Source organism: Callorhinus ursinus, unplaced genomic scaffold (genome assembly GCF_003265705.2).
Source record: "Callorhinus ursinus isolate GAN/ISIS: 27379988/994484 unplaced genomic scaffold, GSC_fseal_2.0 scaffold18, whole genome shotgun sequence".
In the NCBI taxonomy this organism is placed as follows: Eukaryota; Metazoa; Chordata; class Mammalia; order Carnivora; family Otariidae; genus Callorhinus; species Callorhinus ursinus.
In genome coordinates, this window is record NW_027397080.1 from 19,315,918 (window position 1) to 19,334,350 (window position 18,433).

At 41.7% G+C, this 18,433-nt stretch overlaps 1 protein-coding gene across 4 annotated transcripts; it reads right to left on the reverse strand.

Annotated features, from left to right (window-relative positions):
- Positions 1–2,277: 2,277 nt before the first annotated feature.
- On the reverse strand, positions 2,278–6,624 carry PNRC2 (proline rich nuclear receptor coactivator 2). 4 transcript variants are annotated; one of them, XM_073903183.1, is made up of 4 exons: positions 5,679–5,963; positions 4,948–5,320; positions 4,591–4,796; positions 2,278–4,323 (listed from the first exon to the last, which is right to left on the reverse strand). In XM_073903183.1, the coding sequence occupies exon 4, from the start codon at positions 4,303–4,305 to the stop codon at positions 3,886–3,888; it is 420 nt and encodes a 139-aa protein (XP_073759284.1). In that variant the 5' UTR covers positions 4,306–4,323; positions 4,591–4,796; positions 4,948–5,320; positions 5,679–5,963; the 3' UTR covers positions 2,278–3,885. The 4 variants fall into 4 exon arrangements, with proteins under 4 accessions (XP_073759284.1, XP_025712396.1, XP_073759285.1 ...); XM_025856611.2 differs by lacking the exons at positions 4,948–5,320; positions 5,679–5,963 and adding an exon at positions 6,272–6,624; XM_073903184.1 differs by lacking the exon at positions 4,948–5,320 and having other exon boundaries at positions 4,591–4,792.
- Positions 6,625–18,433: the final 11,809 nt, after the last annotated feature.

Here is an 18,433-nt window from a genome sequence, read left to right on the forward strand (position 1 = left end):
TGTTTTGGATTCCTTAGTTCCTTATTAGGATATGAAGTTTATAATAATGTTGACTCTTCCATCACATTTGATTTTTGTCCTATTTCTGCCACACCTTTTAAGCTTTTTGTGTAAAGTTATTCATCTAAAAATACAGAAGTGTTTAAGCCTTTATTAAAAAATGTTGAAAATATTGCAGAATACACATAACTATGGGAGATACGAAATGGAGGCATTTTTACCGTTTGATTAAAAAAATTTTTTCAAACCTGTCTAAGATCAACAGCAAATAAGTGGCAGATCCAGATTAGAGTTCATGGTTTTTTCATTTGGTGGTTCCTTTTTACTGTTTTGTGCCTTTTTTTTTAATCAAATGGGAAATTTTTTATAACAGAAGTAATATAATGGACAATTCACGACGCAGGAAGATTTAATAGACTTAAGAAAAACTTAATACCAGAAAGTATTTTGTTTGTAATCTTTCTGGATGAAAAAGAGGTTAAATAGAAATCAAGATCTCACAGCTATTGCAACTCAGGCTCTCCATCCTGGCTTTCCAAATTTCAATCTCCTTGTATTGCATTTTGGCCATATTTTTGTTTACAAAATCCTGAGATACTTTGAAAAAGGGAGGCTATGACTTAAGACAGTACAGTGATAGCTAAGGAATAATCTTAACAGCATTTCTACCAGAAGGTCAGAGCTTTTTAGGAGTAAACGTTTTCATTGATAAATGAAGTAAGCAGCCTATTTTCATTCAACTATTGACATCTATAAGATGGAGGTAGTTGCTAGAGAAAAGTTTCCTTCTCTTGGGTTTTTTTCCTCTGCCCCTCTCCTCCAACAGTGTTGGTTATGTTTATTGCATTTGTGTTTCTATGTATCCCTAACAGTTGTTTCACCCTCTTGGAAGTCGGGACTCTTTTATTTGGAATAAAAAGCAAGGCATGTAAAAATTCCTTTCATTGATAACTGACAGAGTAGTTTGTAAAGAAGTGAAAAAAGGCCTTTGTGTCTAGATTTTTGTAGATCCCATTTCTTTGAATGCTAGAGTGAAATAAACTTGGTCTAGGAGCCGAAAAATTTGGTTTTATTTTTTTTTTTTCTTCCCTTAGGTATAGCTGTGCCTTCCATGTTTGCAGCTGGGTAGGCTTTCCTCATTTGTGTTGAGGCTTTTGAGATGTACTCTCCCTCCTGTTTTACAGAGAATTGCCAATGAGAATGCAATTAAAGAAACTAGAAAACCAAAACCCTTCAGTTTTCCACCTTGTGCTTGCTTTTGGGAAGAATAGAACTTAACCAGAAATTAAATGTAGGATAGGTCATGGACCCAGATTCCATACTATACACTGCCATCAGAAAGATAATGACAAATTAAAATTCCAGCACTGAAGACTCACGCTTTGGCTGACTTCACCTTAGAGTATAGGTTGGTTCTCACAAGTACAATAGTTTGGGAAATTCCTGTAGGCTAACCAAAACTATTAGTAGCTCTCCAAGGAATGAGACGTTGATCTGATGGTTGACCTTTTCTTTAGGTCATCCCTAGCTATTGAAAACTTTATTATAGTTAAAAGCCTTTTTTGTACTCCCATCCTCAAATCTGGACACTTTTATCACTTGAGTCAATCCCAAACCAAAAACCTAATATGTATTAAGTCCAAAACACACCTGGGCTGCGAACTGTTAAATCCAGTGAAATTCCTGTGCAGTTACAGAATTTAACAGTCCTTGGCATTGTTCATAGACCTTACACTGGGAATAGAACAGGAAAAAAAACTCAAATTTTTATTTCCTCAATTATTTCCTATGCTTTGCATGATAATGTAATGGCCTTGCCTTGGGGTTCACCACCTATTGAACAAGTTGAAGCTACCCCCTCTCATTTGGAACCTCTTAGCAAGTGTGGTTCTTGTTGTGCTTTTTCTCCCCCCAAAGCCCCCTGGTGGAAATTATGCTTTTATATATAACATAGAGACATTAAGGGTTCTTGTCAATTTGAGGAATTCTTTTGTTTTCTATAAACCTCAGTCACCTTAGAATGTAGAAAAAGTGGGGAGAGGCAGGTAATTAAACCTGCTTTGACTTGATAATCAGAAGCTTAGTTTTCAAAGTATTCTGTGGCCTTTTACTGTTAAACCTGCTGGGGTGGGGGGATCATGATAGAATGTCTTTATCAGGCACATTGGTTGCGTCTTAAAAACCAACAGTCCTTCCATTTTTCAGTTGGGTTAATTATGTGCATTCTAAGAGTAAGACAGTCGTAAGTTTTTTATAAAATACAAATAAGCCACTGGGGGGGGAGAAGCAATTTTATTTTAATTTCATGCTTGAAATTCACGTATGTACATTAAGTACTATGTAAACTTGAATTTAGGATAGCACTATTTGACTTGAGCAATATTATTACCTCATCTAAGTTTACTTGGAGAAATACTACTTGGCCATTCTGCTTTAAAATGTCAAAAAGCTGCCAAAATAGAATAGGGCACTTAGAAATTTTAAATTGACTCGCCCACACACGTTTGTAATTTACTGTTGGGTTAGCTGTTATACTTAGGTAAAACATGGTATTAACAAGGTATTATGCAAGAAATTACATCTTTTGCATAAATGGTCCCCTGGGTTGCACTTTGACTAGTAACAAAAAATATATATACTGACATACGCTAAACTATATCTTATAGATTACAAAAGTTATTGAAAGCCAAAATGAATCTTTAAGGTTGGAGGGACCCTTTAATAGTTAATCTTTGGGCTTAAGGAAGAAAAATTAAAACAGTCCCATACTGCATTTCACATCTCTTAAAAATAGGAAGTGTTTTAGCAGCTTAAAACCTTTACAGTTATATAAAACTTATTACACTAGGATTTACTTTGAAATATAGTTTACAACCAGATCAATTATACATACACTGGCACTTTAGCACAAGGGCAAACTTTAAAAACAAATTATCTTGGACCTTTAAAATCAGGCCATAGTATAAAAACAGAGTCCATGGTCTTACATTCAGCAAATTCATACTAAAATATTCTATTTTCGTAGGATAAATGCCAACAAAACTTTACATATGCTACAAGTTTATTACATATATTTACATGGCTCTTTCCTAGGTACTTAAAACTTTCACATTATATAGCTCCCCACTTTTAAGCTTTGCGGGGAATGAGTTGAGACCAGATCACTGTCAGAATAGCTTATGCAGTGCTATAATACAAAAATGTATTTTGAAAGCTACCCAGTGACCACCAAATACTGTCTCTAAAAAATGGTTTTGGTGCTTTAGTTGGCAGATACTGCATGAAAGAAAACGGCCACTGGGGTATCTGGTCTCATTCTAAATTAGATAGCCCCTAGTGCCCTTTCCACATTCACCAGCACACAGTTTACTAAAATGCAACTATTCTCTTAAGAAAAATTCACATTTTCTTTTTGGCAGTGCATCAGGTTGTTGGCGTATTACTGGTTTGGGTGGTTCTAGGACTTAAAACTCAAATATTCAACTACTTTTCAATCCCTGTATGTCTTTTAACTGGATGCTTATAATCAGATTGACTCGTTTTCAACAAGTAAATCTGATCCATGAATGATATTCTTAAATTAGTATTTTTGCCCAACCAATAGGAAAAGCTTATTACCATTCCCCAAATCTAAACTTGACAGGTTTAAGAGTTACTCAATTGAGAACACAATATCAAGTACAATTACCAATAATTTAGTTAATTTTAAGTTGCACTGATACTACCATTACAACACAGTGCACACAACAGGGAAAACAGGTTAAGATGATGTCTGTATTTTCTACATTAATTAGCAGTTTTACAGATAAATTCCCTAGTGAATTTGGTCTGAACAATGGACAACTACCCTTAAAGATAACTAAATTTAAACATTAGTATCTTACTTTATACCTGTACTTTAAGTAAGGTTTTAAGTTGAAATGTCATTATTTCCTTATCAGAAGGATTAAAAGAAACTGGAACCCAGTGGCTTGGTGGTTTAGGAAGAACACTTGGTGATGGTGGCTCACTAAACTTGGCTCCAGCGTAGTTCTGATTAGTCTGAGACTTAAAAAGCAAGCTAGGACTTGATAAGCTAGAGTTCCAGTTTTGATTATTTGGGAAATTTTTGTTTTTCCCCCCACTTTGCATGGCCTGCCGTGCAGCTGCTGATGAGGTATAAGTATGTCCTCTTTCTTTCTTCTTATGAACGATCTTCATTTGGGAATTCTGATCCTTGGTCTTCTGTCTGTTAAGCTGTTGCTGGTTCTTACTAACGTTTCTTGATTGAGGGGCTGGAATGTTATACCTCTCTCCGCCACCCATCTTCAGCTTCTTTGTCACCTGTTAAGTAGTGGAAGTAAAATACTGAGCAAAAATCCAGTAAGAAAAGTTAAAAACGTTAAGGTTCTGTAGCCCCAACTTCTAACTCCAGAATCGTTTCAAAAAGACTCAAAACTGCTATTCATCTGCTTTAACTTCACTGTATGTTCACAATTATATGCACAGCCTTTATTACCTTCTTAAAAAACCTTATCTACAAATTTGAATAATCACTTTAAAAATAAAAACAATTAGTTTAGGATGTTTGCCCCATAATGAATTTTATACCTTTCAGTCTGCTTTTCGGATTGCAGGATTTCCACTACCTGTCCCCTTCCTTGCTGCCAAGCCCAGGATAATAGATGTTGCTTTCTGCCGGATCCTTTCCTTTGTCTCAATACAGAAGTTTTCATGGGCCGATCTGCTGAGTTCAGCCTAGGAGCTGAGGCCAACATCTGAGTCTCCTCAGCACACAAGTTTGAGAGAAGTCCTAGCTAGAAAAGTGAAGATTACTTCGTTACTTCAATTAAAAAAAAAAAAAAAAAAAAAAAAACGGGGAAAAGTGATCGTTTATATATATTTACTACAGAAATAGTTTAGAATGGCTACTTCCTGAACGAAGACAGAAAATCTTGTAACTGTCACCATTTAGGAACTCTTCTCAGCCCTGCGATCCGGGAACTGGGGGACGGGGGTCTGCAAGTGCCACAACGAGTTATCTTTTTCCCGGGGGAAGTTTTCAGAGTTTCACACTGATTTTGTCCCAAAATGTTCAAACCAGGGAAGCCTAGCTCTTACAGCCATGCCAAGAAACGTTTAAAATGAGTTTCCTAAGGAGACCACGTTCTAAAAATCTTATTCGAATTTTCCAATCTTGCGACACATCACGTATCCTTTTTCAAAAAGCCTCCTCTCCCAACACGTCTACGTCATGAAAAGTGTCTCCTTTAGTTATTAACTCTCGACTCTTCCGCATCTTAAAAGTTTTCACAGGCCATAACCTAAGCCGATTTTCCACCTAAAATATACCAAAAAATGCCTCCTTTGAGTGAGGATTAAATATTCCAGGTTTTATTTACTATCCCAAGAAATCGGTTTACCAAACAAATCAGCCCTCTCTTCGGAAGGGTAAGGGCCTTGCAGACTTGTTTTAACAGCCCTTGAGTCATCCACCGCGCGAGCCCAGAAAGTTCGGGCCTTCCGACGGGGCCTGGCTTCCGAGCGGCTCACCGTTCTCGAGCCCGGCCCTGGGCCCGGGTGCTCCCCGGCCGCCCGCGCCCGACCCGGTTTCCGGATCTCGCCTCCCCTCGCCTCCTTCCAACAATGGGGAGCGCGGCCGCCAACATGGCCGCGCCCGCGGCGCCGCCGCCACTCACCCACTTCAAGCTCGGACGGCGGCGGCGGCGGCTCCTGCTCGGCGTCGAAGCCTCCCTCCCCTTCCAGGGAGAGACGAGGCACGGAACGAACAAAGCCCACGGGCACCGATGAGCTAGCTGCTGGCCACCTTGGCGTCCCGACCCGACCTCCTCCTTCCGCCTCTACCGACAAAATGGAGGTGGCGACGAGGGCCGAAGCAGGGCCGGGAGGCACGGCGGCCAATCAACACACGCCGACGCGCCGCCCAGCCAATGATACGCGCGCCACCGCCTGTTGCTGGGGCCGGCCGGGGCGAGGGAGGCGAGCTTGTGGCCTAGGGTTTGAAATCCTCCCCCGAGAGGAGCATGTCGGGAACAACTGCTGCGGCACTGGCGGCAGCCCGCGGGTCTGCGGACGCGCCCGCCCCGCTGCTCCCGGCCCCGCAGGGTTCGGGGGCGCCCGCGACCCCCGGGGCCCGCCTGGCCCGCGCGCGCTCGGCGCCCTGGAAGGGACGTCAGCCGCCCTCCCGGCCCCAGCTTCAGCCTGGGCGCCCGGCGCGCGGGCCCTGCGGCCCTAAGAGCCCGACTGGTCCCCAGCCCCCCGGGGGCATTACCGAAGCGGCCTCGGTTCCCGAAGTGGGTTCGCTGGGCCTCGTGACCAGTTTTTACAGCCGGAAGATCCTCAACAAAGTTGCCTCCCGAGGCCTGGCCCCTGCGCACTTTGCTCCTGACGCTCCTCTCATTCTCCTCGGTCACGAGAACTTCTTTGCTGCCCCCGAAGCTTGCGGTTCCCCTGCGGTTCCCTCTTGAGTCCCCGACCCCCGCCTCGAAACTTTCCGAAGTAGCCTCCCCTGTGAAGGCGTTTCCCACACATGCGCCGATCAAGTCAGTCAGTTCCCCCTTTGTGTCCGCACTGGTCCTTAACTTCAGTTAGAGCCCTTCATCGTCCCGCCTGGTAACTGCTCGCGTCCGTATCTGTCACACCCCCTCCCACCCCCACCCCCGCATCACCACACCCTCGAGGGGCGAGGCCGGGTTTTATTTTTCTGAGCACAGTATGTCGTACGTTGGTAAGTGCGCAAGGAAAGTTTGTTGAGAGAACGGGGGGCTCCCTTACTCCCCTTTCTGCCCAGTTCTAAGTGGAAAGGGGTAGTAAAGCGATAGTTCCGTTGATTATGCCAGCGAGGTGCAGGGAAGAGGGAAAGGGCAACTTCTTTGGGGTAAATGGATAAGCGGCCCAAAATGAGTGTTTTAAAAGAGACGCCAAATTCTTTGAACATAGGATACATGTTCATTGCAGGATTTATATATACTTTTTATGGGTCCCACATAATTCGTTTTTTAATCTTCAGTTTTTTGCTACCATCATCCCCCACCCCTATGTCTTTCTAGCCATGGACCTTAAGTTTTCTTAAGAAAACTTCCTTAAGCAACTGCATTTTTAAAAGAGAAGTTTGTTAATCAAATTAATTTGGTAAAATATATGGAGGAGATATTTTTGAGCATGGGGCTTTCTGGTGCTAATCATATTGTAGTCAAATAAAATGTGTATAATAAGCACCTACTAGCTTACTGAAAGTGTAATCTGTTTCCTAAAAACTCAAGAAGCTGGCTTAGACATCTGGCCAGATAATACCCAGGCTGTATTTATTTTTTTTTAAAGATTTTATTTATTTATTCATGAGTGACAGAGAGAGAGAGAAGCAGGCTCCCAAGGAGCAGGGAGCCTGATGTGGGACTCGATCCCAGGACCCTGGGATCATGACCTGAGCTGAAGGTAGACGCTTAACCATCTGAGCCACCCAAGCACCTAATACCCAGGCTGTATTTAATGAGTTCAAGATTTTAACTTCAGAAAAGACCCTTACTATGACATATTTTTTTTAAGATTTTACCTATTTATTTGACAGAGAAATAGCACAAGTAGGCAGAGCGGCAGGCAGAGGGAGAGGGAGCAGCAGACTCCCCACTGAGCGGCGAGCCGACACGGGACTTGATCCCAGGAGCCTGGGATCCTGAACCGAGTTGAAGGCAGAAGCTTAAATGACTGAACCACCCAGGCGCCCCACTATGACATGTTTTTTAATATAATGGTTTGTAGGGTGAACAGTCTGGTTTCAGTCTGAGCACTTTCTTTTTCTAATTCTTTAATAGCAAAGATTTATGAAATGCTAAGGGCTTATCACTGCATTTTACATATTCTAGCTCATTGAATACTTACACGAAAGTGTATTTTATATCTCTAAATGTGTTTTTTTATTTAAATTCAATTGTACATCATTAGTTTCAGATGTAGAGTTCAGTTATTCATCAGTTGCATATAACACCCGGTGCTCATCACATCACGTGCCCTCCTGATGCCCGTCACCCAGTTACCCCATCCCCCCACCCACCTCCCCTCCAGCAACCCTCATTTGGCTTCCTATAGTTAAGAGTGTCTCATGATTTGTCTCCCTCTCTGATTTCTTCCCCTTCAGTTTTCCCTCCCTTCCCCTGTGATAATCTACAAGGTTTCTTATAGTCCACATATGAGTGAAACCATATGAAATTGTCTTTCTCTGACTTTCTTCGCTCAGCATAATACCCTCCAGTTCCATTCACATCAGTGTAAAGGGTAAGATTCCATCCTTTTTGACGGCTGAGTAATATTCCATAGAATATATATGCCACATCTTTTTTATCCATTTACCCATCGATGGAGATCTGGGCTCTTTCCATATTTTGGCAATTGTGGACATTGCTGCTATAAACATTGGGGGGCAGGTGCCCCTTTGAATCACTATGTTTCTATCCTTTGGATAAATACCTAGCAGTGCAATTGCTGGATCATATGGTAGCTCTATTTTCAACTTTTTGAGGAACCTCCATACGGTTTTCCAGAGTGGCTGTACAGCCTGCATTCCCACCAGCAGTGTAAGAGGGTTCCTCTTTCTTTCTCTGCATCCTTGCCAACACTTGTTTCCTGACTTGCTAATTTTAGCCATTCTGACCAGCGTGAGGTGGTATCTCATTGTGGTTTTGATCTGTATTTCCCTGTTGAGTGAGTGATGTTGAGCTTTTTTTTTATGTGTCTGTTGGCCATTTGTATGTCTTCTTTGGAGAAATGTCTGTTCATGACTTCTGCCCATTTTTGAACTAGATTATTTGTTTTTTGGGTGTTGAGTTTGATAAGTTCTTTTTAGATCTTGGACACTAGCCCTTTATCTCATATGTTGTTTGCAAATACCTTCTCCCATTCAGTAGGTCTAATTCTTTTTTATTCATATCATCCAAGTATCCTTCAAATTCATCCCCACCACACTCCCACCCCGTCCTCCTTTCTCTCTACACAAATTTGATTGTGTTACTATTTATTTGTTTGTTTGTTTGTTTTAGAGGGGGGTGGAGGGGCAAAGGGAGAGGGAGAAAGAATTTTAAGCAGCCTCCACACCCCGTGTGAGCCCCACACAGGGCTCGATCTCACAACCCTCAGATCATGACCTGAGCCAAAATCAGGAGGCTGACACTTAACCAACTGAGCCACCCAGGCACCCCTGTGTTACTTTAAAAAAAAAAAAAAATTCATTGGCTCCAAATTGTATTACAGAATTCAGTCACCCTGCTCTCTGATTCTTACCTGTGTAAGACACTTATAAACACACACAATGTACTGGATAGTTTCTCTGCCTTCCCCTTCCCTGTGCTACCTTGCTTTTTGCTTCTCTGCACAAATTACGGGGTAGGTGCTATTTTGATCTCTACTGTGCAGATGAAAAACGTGAGGCCCGTAAAATTTAAAGCAGACAGCCACACGCTAAGACTCCAGAGCCCAGGCTCTGTGTCCCCTGCAGTATTTGTGTCTGAGTCGCCTCTGTCTTCCCGTGCCTGAAAGGCACTCTGCCGAGTGGACACTGAGTGGCTGTTGACGGGACTGGCAGGGCTGCTAGGGCAGTATGAAGCCTCCATGTCTGCCTGGTCAGAGTCAGGCTGCTCTCAGGAGAGCACCGTTAAAGCCTTTACCATGTCCCAGACTCACAGCAACCTCTCAATATAGCTCCAGCCTCATCCTTCGTTAATATTTACCAAGTGCTGGTAACAGCTCAGAACTGGAGAGCGGGAGCCAAAAACATACCCTCTTCAGGACATCTGATGCAGCCTCTGCCTATCCCCTGCCAGTCTTTAAAGTCGGTGCCACCAACACACTCCAATTAGTGGTTCTCAGTTCAAATAGGAAAGTGGTGAAACAAAGAAACAGCGCTCAGGATGTAAATCAGCCACCAACGCTGGGAGCCAAATGCATAATAAATACGTGGGTGTTTAATACAAAACATTTATTTAACCAAGATTTATCTGGTGCCTTCTTTGAGGCAGGCACTCTGCCAAGCCCTGGGGATACAACAGTGAATGAGGCTCCATCCCAGCTGTAAAAGACTCAAAGGCTCTTCCCCTGACAATTTATCAGAGAAGAAACCTGGGTGTCTGGGGAGATTCATTTCCTCAGTTCTTCCCCTGAGAGTCAAGGACAGACAATGCCAATTGTAAACACAGAAATTAACCTGCTAACATTGCTACAGAGTTGGGGTTACAAACATTGAACCTGGGCTCCCTGGAATGGAAGGGAAAAGGAAAGGGATCTGCACACTCTGAAATCCTTTCCCCAGGAGGATACATTTTGAATTCCATACCAGTGGGAGCCAAAATCAACAGAATCTGTTACGTAACATTTACCTACCTAAGTACAAGTGGGGCAAAAAGGTGTTTCAGAAAGTCTGGCTTTGCAGGATCAGCAAGTTGCAGGCTGATACTCGTATTTAAACCCCACGAGTGAGGCAATCCCACAGGTTTGCCACACCTTCCAAACCCGTTTCTAGTCGGACTCACTGGCTTTCAGGCTGGATCATGCACCTCCCAGTTTGTCTAACTCAAAGCAAGCAAGTTCTTGGAACTTGCCAAGAAAGCAAAGTAGAACACCTGTCTGGTGTTTTGATGTGCCTTAGGGCTTTAATCTTGTTGCCAGACTGATATCAAAACACACACCCCTCCACACACCGCGAATGTGTTTCCTGGGGAAGCATCTGCCTCGCATTCCCCAGTTGCTCACCCATTCCCCAGCCATTGCAAATCAGTTCTCGGCCATTACAGCCAATTCGGTGTAATCACTAAATGGGGTACAGGAAGTCATGCTAAATTCCCACACTTCCTGTGACTCTGACCCAGGGCTCCTCAACCTCTGGGACCTTTAAAGGATTCTGATGCATGGACTCCCACCCCAGAATCAGAATCTTTGAGGATGGCTACTTGGGTGCTCCAGCTCCAGCTCCAGCTAAAGGGTGGCAGAATCTGCCATGGTGGCATGAGGATTATTTTGAACTAAAGGCACTTGAAAAACAACAGGTGCAGAAGGTCACTCTGACCTTCCCTCCCTTTTTCTTCCTGAAAACAAAAAAGAACATTTCCCATGTGAAAGATGTCCTCCTACACCAGGAGGAGAGAAACATTCTTATCACCAGAGATGGGGGCGGAAGCTGAGAGAATTCTGTACAAACAGACCCGGTCAAAATAACTCCTACCTTCCTTTAGACTCCCCATATATTTTAGTTATTTTCCCACAATTGTATCTCTTATTCAACCTATTATAAAAGCACTTAGGCTTTGCCACATCTTTGGGTCCTCATGTCCTTATCACTTAAAATTTACATGAAATTAATCTGTGTGCTTTTCTCCTGTTAATGTCTTCTGTCAATTTAATTCTCAGGCCAGAGACCCTAAGAAGGTAGAAAGAAGGTTTTACTTCCCCTACACAGCTAATTCTAATGTCTCACTCTGGTTGAGAACTACTGCTCTAAGTTTTTCTAAGAGGAATCCCCTGATGTGGGAATGTATGCATGAAGGGGACCCCCTTTGTCCTCTGTAATCCTCAAAGGTGGTGATTATACCAAACAACCACAAAAAAAAAAAAAAAATGAGCACCCAGAGTTATTTTAGATCAGCTTTGAAAAGTGTTCATCACACAGGTGGACTCCCGGGGTCTACCCTCAGTTTCCTTGCTAGTCTGTTCCAAGCTTTCCATTTCCTGGCCTGCTCCAAGGTCTGAGTTCTCAGTACTTCAGGCCAGCAGCTGTGTGAACAGAAAGATGGGTGGCAACCTTGAGAAGAACAACCCAAACAGGCTGAGGCTGACAACCGGATTGATAAGGAAAGGAAATCTGGGACACCCAACACTCACTGAAAAAAAGTAGTGGAACATGGGAGCCATCTATTTCTATGTAAGAGCGTGACTGTCCCTGTTTCCCAACTATTCACATCCATGGCACGAAGAAGAGACACACTATCCTTAGGTTTCTTGGAAGGCTCTAAAATGAATCCAGTGAGATATGAAGCCACTCAAGCTCCCACCATGTTTTCTCAGCTTGACAATCGCTGAATTCCTATAGACATTTTTCTCTTACGCTGCCTTCTTTTGCAGCATCTTGCATTTTTAACATATTCCACATCTACAATAGCAAAGTTTTTTCACATCCATTATCTCACTCAATCTTGACATTCACTATCCAGGATAAGGCATTATTACCATTCTATAGGAGAAGAAACTGAGACTCAGACTTGTTCGGGGTCTGCAACAAATATTTTCTATCTTAAACATTTTTATTGGAGTTTGTCTTGTTACATAAGTGACATGTATCAACTGTAGCAAAGGCAGGTCAACAACACAAACAACCAAAAACCACTCCACATCTTACCTCCCAGGGATAACCACTGCTAAGGTTTTGAGGGAATGTCCTTCCAGTCTTTTTTCCATATGAGAGGCAGTGGAAGTGGGAAGAGCACAGACCCCAGAGCCTGTCCACAGGCTCAGCTCCGCAGCTCACTAGCGTCCGATGTTGGCAGGCTTTCCAACCCTCTGCAATGGTAGTTTCTTCATCTGTAAAATGGGGATAATAACCGCACCCAACAGCGTAAGGATTAAACAAATCAACATCTTTGAAGTACTTAGAACAAGTACTTAGAAAGCCCTTCATTACTGAGCTTTGGGTTTTGTTTTGGGGTTTTTTGTTTGTTTGTTTTTTCTTAAAAATGGTAATGGTAATAAATGGTACATATTCTTTTGTTACCTGACTCTTACTTTTCATGTTTTAAACTCAATATATTGTGAGCCTGGTTCTGTGTATGTATGCCTACCTACCTACCTCACTAACCGTTATTTTATGTTACGGCTTATCTGTCATTAATTTTGCCATCCCTGACTGCTGTTTCCAATTCTTTGCTATTATATGCTGAGCTGAATATCCTTACAGATAAATCTCCCTTTTCTCAAAAAAATTTCCCTAAAATAAATTCCTAGAGGTGAAACTGGTACGGTAAATATATAGGTAAGACTTTTGACTTACCCCACCCCCACCCCCACCATCAGGGTGTAAAGGTCAAATCTCAGGCCTCTGGCTCTATTATTCTCCCTCCTGGTTACTTAGAGCTGCTTCTCTTAACATTCGCTCTGTCAGAGGAGTGGGTGAATTAATGTAGAAAAGAATTAGTCAAAAGAATTTTTGAAAAATTTTGTTTTATGGACCACAAGTTATGTATTGCCCCCACTTCTAAGAAATATGCCTGTGGGACAGCTCTTTCTTCAGGAAGCTTGATGCTAGTAAGATCTACTTATTCATCACAGCTGACAACCTCCATAGCTGTCAACTTGACAAACGTCTGGATTTTTCCACTGACTCAGGCAAGCCAATGTTTGTCCTCTGGCTGACTGCTTGGGTTTGGGCAGAGACTGCGAGTTGAGCTTCTGTGGCACAAGAGACTGGTTTTTGCCACAACTGACAAAAACGCACAGATTGACATAGTTTTAATAGATGATTAAAAGTGCTCGGTCTAGTTGACTCCATGGGGTGACTCCCACTCGTAAGAAGAGCAGGCACCAAGGGTGTCTCCATTAAACCCACAGCTTCTAAGGCATGGGGACAAAAAACCTGCCCAAGGACAGCCTGATCTCTTGACTCCAGTTCATCATGGCTGAATTTTTATATCATCTCCTCGCCTTTAACTGATAATATCTTTATTTTATTTTGTTATAACTGTCACCTTGTAGGATTCAAAGGTATGATCTTTTGCATATTCTAAATGAGCCCCTCATTAGATAATAGTATTAAGTATTGAGCACTTTGTTATGAGCAAGACACTGTGCTAAGCAATTTATATGCATTATCTTATTAAATTTTCACCATAACCCTACCGAGGTCAGTCGTATTTCTATCCCCATTTAACAGATGAGAAAACTGAGGCTCAGAGAAATAGGTTAAGTGATTTGCCCAAAGTCACACACAGAGAACACAAACCTGGGTCAGTGTGATACCAAAACCTCTGCTCGTGGCCCTGTTACTGCACTGCATGGTCTCCAGGGCCCATATTCCTAGGAAGGGCTCAGAATAGAGCTTGCTGTGGGGTGGGAGCCTTTCTGAGTCCAGGCTATCAGCAGCCCAATAAACTTGCATATATATTCTTAACGCCTTTTAGAAAGAAAAAAAAAAGGCAAAGAAAAACCAGAACATTTATATTCCTCCATATATGGGGTTATTTTCAAGGGCATCCTGCCCACGAAGGTACATCCTGCTACAAGGGTATATCCTGCCACGAACGGATGCTGCAAAGAGACAGAAGCTTAAGGAGCTTCTGCAGCAGTGAGCTTGAGGGGAACACCGCCCACTGCAAAGAAATTGTAACCAGGTGAACTCATGAAGAGGAGTTGCTGAAGGACCCCCAAAGGTGCCCATGATAGAAAGAGACGGCTTTAGGTATCCATCAAGCAAGGAAAACACAAAGCCATCTGACAAGATTTTTGGTCCAGAGAGAATTTCTTGCTCTCCTTTACTCTTCTTCCCCGACTGCAATCCCAGAGATGTCAAAAACTAGCCTGCTGTGGAAGGCAGAATAAGGAATTGCGGAGCATCCAACTGTTAACCAAGCTTAGAGTTCTGATTATCACCCGGGCTGACCAATTTTAATTACTGAATCAAAATTGAGTTTAAAATTTAAAGTGACATGGGGCACCTGGGTGGCTCGGTCAGTTAAGCGTCTGCCTTCGGCTCAGATCATGATCCCAGGGTCCTGGGATGGAGCCCCGCATGGGCTCCCTGCTCAGCAGGGATCTTGCTTCTCCCTCTCCCTCTGCCCCTCGCCCTCCGCTCATGCTCTGTCTCTCATTTCCTCTCAAATAAATAAAATCTTTTTAAAAAATAATAAATAAAAAATAAAATTTAAAGTGACATATCCAAAATCTATAAAGAACTTATCAAACTCAACACCCAAAAAACAAATAATCCAGTCAAGAAATACGTAGAAGACATGAACAGTCATTTCTCCAAAGAAGACATACAAATGGCCAACAGACACATGAAAAAAATACTCAACATCACTCATCATCAGGGAAATACAGATCAAAACCACAATGAGATACCACCTCAGAATGGCTAAAATTAACAACTCAGGAAACAACAGATGTTGGCGAGGATGTGGAGAAAGGGGAACCCTCTTACACTGTTGGTGGGAATGCAAGCTGGTACAGTCACTCTGGAAAACCGTATGGAGGTTCCTCAGAAAGTTAGAAATAGAACTATCCTACAACCCAGCAATTGCACTACTAGGTATTTATCTACAGGATAGAAACATAGTGATTCGAAGGGGCATCTGCCTCCCAATATTTATAGCAGCAATGTCCACAATTGCCAAAATATGGAAAGAGCCCAGATCTCCATCGATGAGTAAATGGATAAAAAAGATGTGGCATATATATACTATGGAATATTACTCAGCCATCAAAAAAAGAATGAAATCTTGGGGCGCCTGGGTGGCTCAGTCAGTTAAGCGTCTGTCTTCGGCTCAGGTCATGATCCCAGGGTCCTGGGATCGAGCTCTGCATCGGGCTCCCTGCTCATCGGGGATCCTGCTTCTTCCTCTTCCTCTGCTGCTCCCCCTGCTGTGCTCTCTCTCTCTCTGTGTCAAGTAAATAAATAAAATCTTAAAAAAAAAACAAAAAAAGAATGAAATCTTGCCATTTGCAATGACCTGGATGGAACTAGAGGTATAATGCTAAATGAAATAAATCAGAGAAAGACAAATACCATATAATTTCACTCATATGTGGAATTTAACAAAACAGATGAACAAAGGGGAAAGGAAGGAAAAATAAAAAGAGAAGGAGACAAATCATAAGAGACCCTTAACTCTAGGGAACAAACTGAGGGTTGCTGGAGGTGGGGGTGGGAGGATGGGGTAATTGGGTGCTGGGGATTAAGGAGGGCACTTGATATAATGAGCACTGGGTGTTATATGCAACTGATGAATCACTAAATTTTATCCCTGAAACTAATACTAGACTGTTAACTAACTTGAATTTAAATAAAATTAAAAAAAATTTAAAGTGACCACAGGATTTTAGTACCCAAAAGAAAGGGTGGTAATGAAAATATCAACTAGTTTAGTACACACAAAATCCAATTAGACATTTGATTAATCAACATTAAACAGCCAGTAGGGCCATCAGGAACATACTGGTTAAATGTCAGCCCTCCCCAGGAGTAAGCAAAAAGGTCGCCTCGCCATGAAAATGGATGTTTTGTCCACTAGTTGGAGAAGAATTATCAACCTTGAGCATATTTAAAAGAAGAATAGGGGCGCCCGGGTGGCTCAGTCAGTTAAGCGTCTGACTCTTGGTTTCAGCTCAAGTCATGATCTCATGGGTCGTGAGATTGAGCCCCCCTCAGTGTGGAGTCTGTTTGAGATTCTCTCCCTCTGCCCCTCCCCCCACTCACACTCTCTCACTCTCTCTCTAAAATAAATAAATAAATCTTTAAAAAGAAGAAGAAATTTGTGGCACCTGGCTGGCTCAGTCAGTAAAGCATGTAACTCTTGATGTCCGGGTTGTGAGTTCAAGCCCCACACTGGGTAGAGAGATTACTTAAAAAATAAAATCTTGAAGAAGAAGGAAACAGAGGAGGAGGAGAAGTTGTTTATGAAACTAGTAACAGATCATTAAATGTATGAACCAAGGGGAAAAGAACATTTCCACAATAATCGTTTGAGACTTCAACACCACACTCTCAATGGATAGAACAACCAGATGGAAGGTGAGTAAGGAAATAGAGGATTTGAACAATATAATAAATGAACCAGATCTAACAAATATGTAGAGGACACTCTACCCAACTACAGCATATACTTTCTTCTCACATGCACATGGGACATTCTCCAGGATAGACCATCTTTTAGGTCCCAGGTTAAATCTCAATAGACTTAATAGTACAGGGATCACTGAAAGTATCTTCTCTGACCATAACAGGATGAGGTTAGAAGTCAATAACAGAAGGAAAACTGAAAAATTCTCAAAACTGTAGAAAATAAACAACATACTTTTTTCAGAAAATGCAAAATTTATTTCAACTGTACATAACAGATTTTTTTTAATAAAACAAACTCTTCATTGCCATAAGCAACCACTAACAATAATATGCATACTGTACAATATGATGCAAGATTCAGGTATACATCCAACTGAGTCTTCAAATGGCAGTCATCCACTAAAAAATGGCTCTCCCATTCACAGAGGAAAAGCACAACATATGGATTTTTTTCAAGGAAGGTCTTATACCACTATATACCATTACTGTGTTTTGGCAATTTTATGTAAAGCACATAATTAATATAGCTTATATACTATGGCAAGCTTAAATTCAGTGTTAACACCATGTAGGCCCCCTGCAAAAGGCCTGGAGATGGTTTACACCTACCTTCTGGTTCAGGGTCTTCACCCTCACACTACAACACTAACTGTACACATGGTCACCACAGATAAACAACACACTCTTAAACAACCAATGGGTCAAAGAATATATCATGAAACAAATTAAAAAATACTTAAAGTTGAATGAATATGAAAGTACAACCTACCAAAACTTTTGGGACTCAGTGAAAGCAGTGCTAAGGGGAAAATGTTTAGATACAAACACATTAAAAAACAAGACAAATCTCAAACCAACCATCTAACTTTACAACTTAAGGAAATAAAGAAGAACAAACTAAACCCACACCAAGCAGAAGAAAGGAAATAATAGAGATTAGAGCAGAAATAGGTGAAAGAGAGAATAAAAAAAAAAGAGAGAGAAAATCAACGAAACCAAAATTGTTTCTTTGAAAAAACATCAGTAAAACTGACAAGCTTTAACTAGATCGACTAAAAAAAAGAATATTCAAATTACTAAAATCAGGAATGAAAGTGGGGACCTCACTACCAATTTTACAAAAATAAAAAGATTATCAGAGAACTACGAACACTTGTACTCCAAGAAATTGTGTTACCTAGATGAAGTGGAAACATTCCAAGAAACAGAAAACCTACGAAGCCTAAATCATGAAGAAACAGAAAATCTGACTGGACCTATAATAGTAAGGAGATTTAATCAGGAGATTGAATCTCCTGAGAAAGAAAAGCCCTCCACCTAATGGCTTCACTGGTAAATTCTACCAATATTCAAGAACTAACACTAATCATTCTCAAATTTCCCCCCCCCCCCAAAAAAAAGAAAGAATTGAAGAGGAGGGAACAAATCCGAACTCATTCTTTAATATCCTGATATCAAATCCAGACAAAGACACTACAGGAAAGGAAAACTACAGACCGATTTCTCTCTTATGAACATTTCTACAAAAGCCCTCAACAAAATACTATCAAGCTGAAATCAATAACATAGTGAAGCAATTATACACCATGACCAAGTGGAATTTATTCTGGGAATGCAAGGATG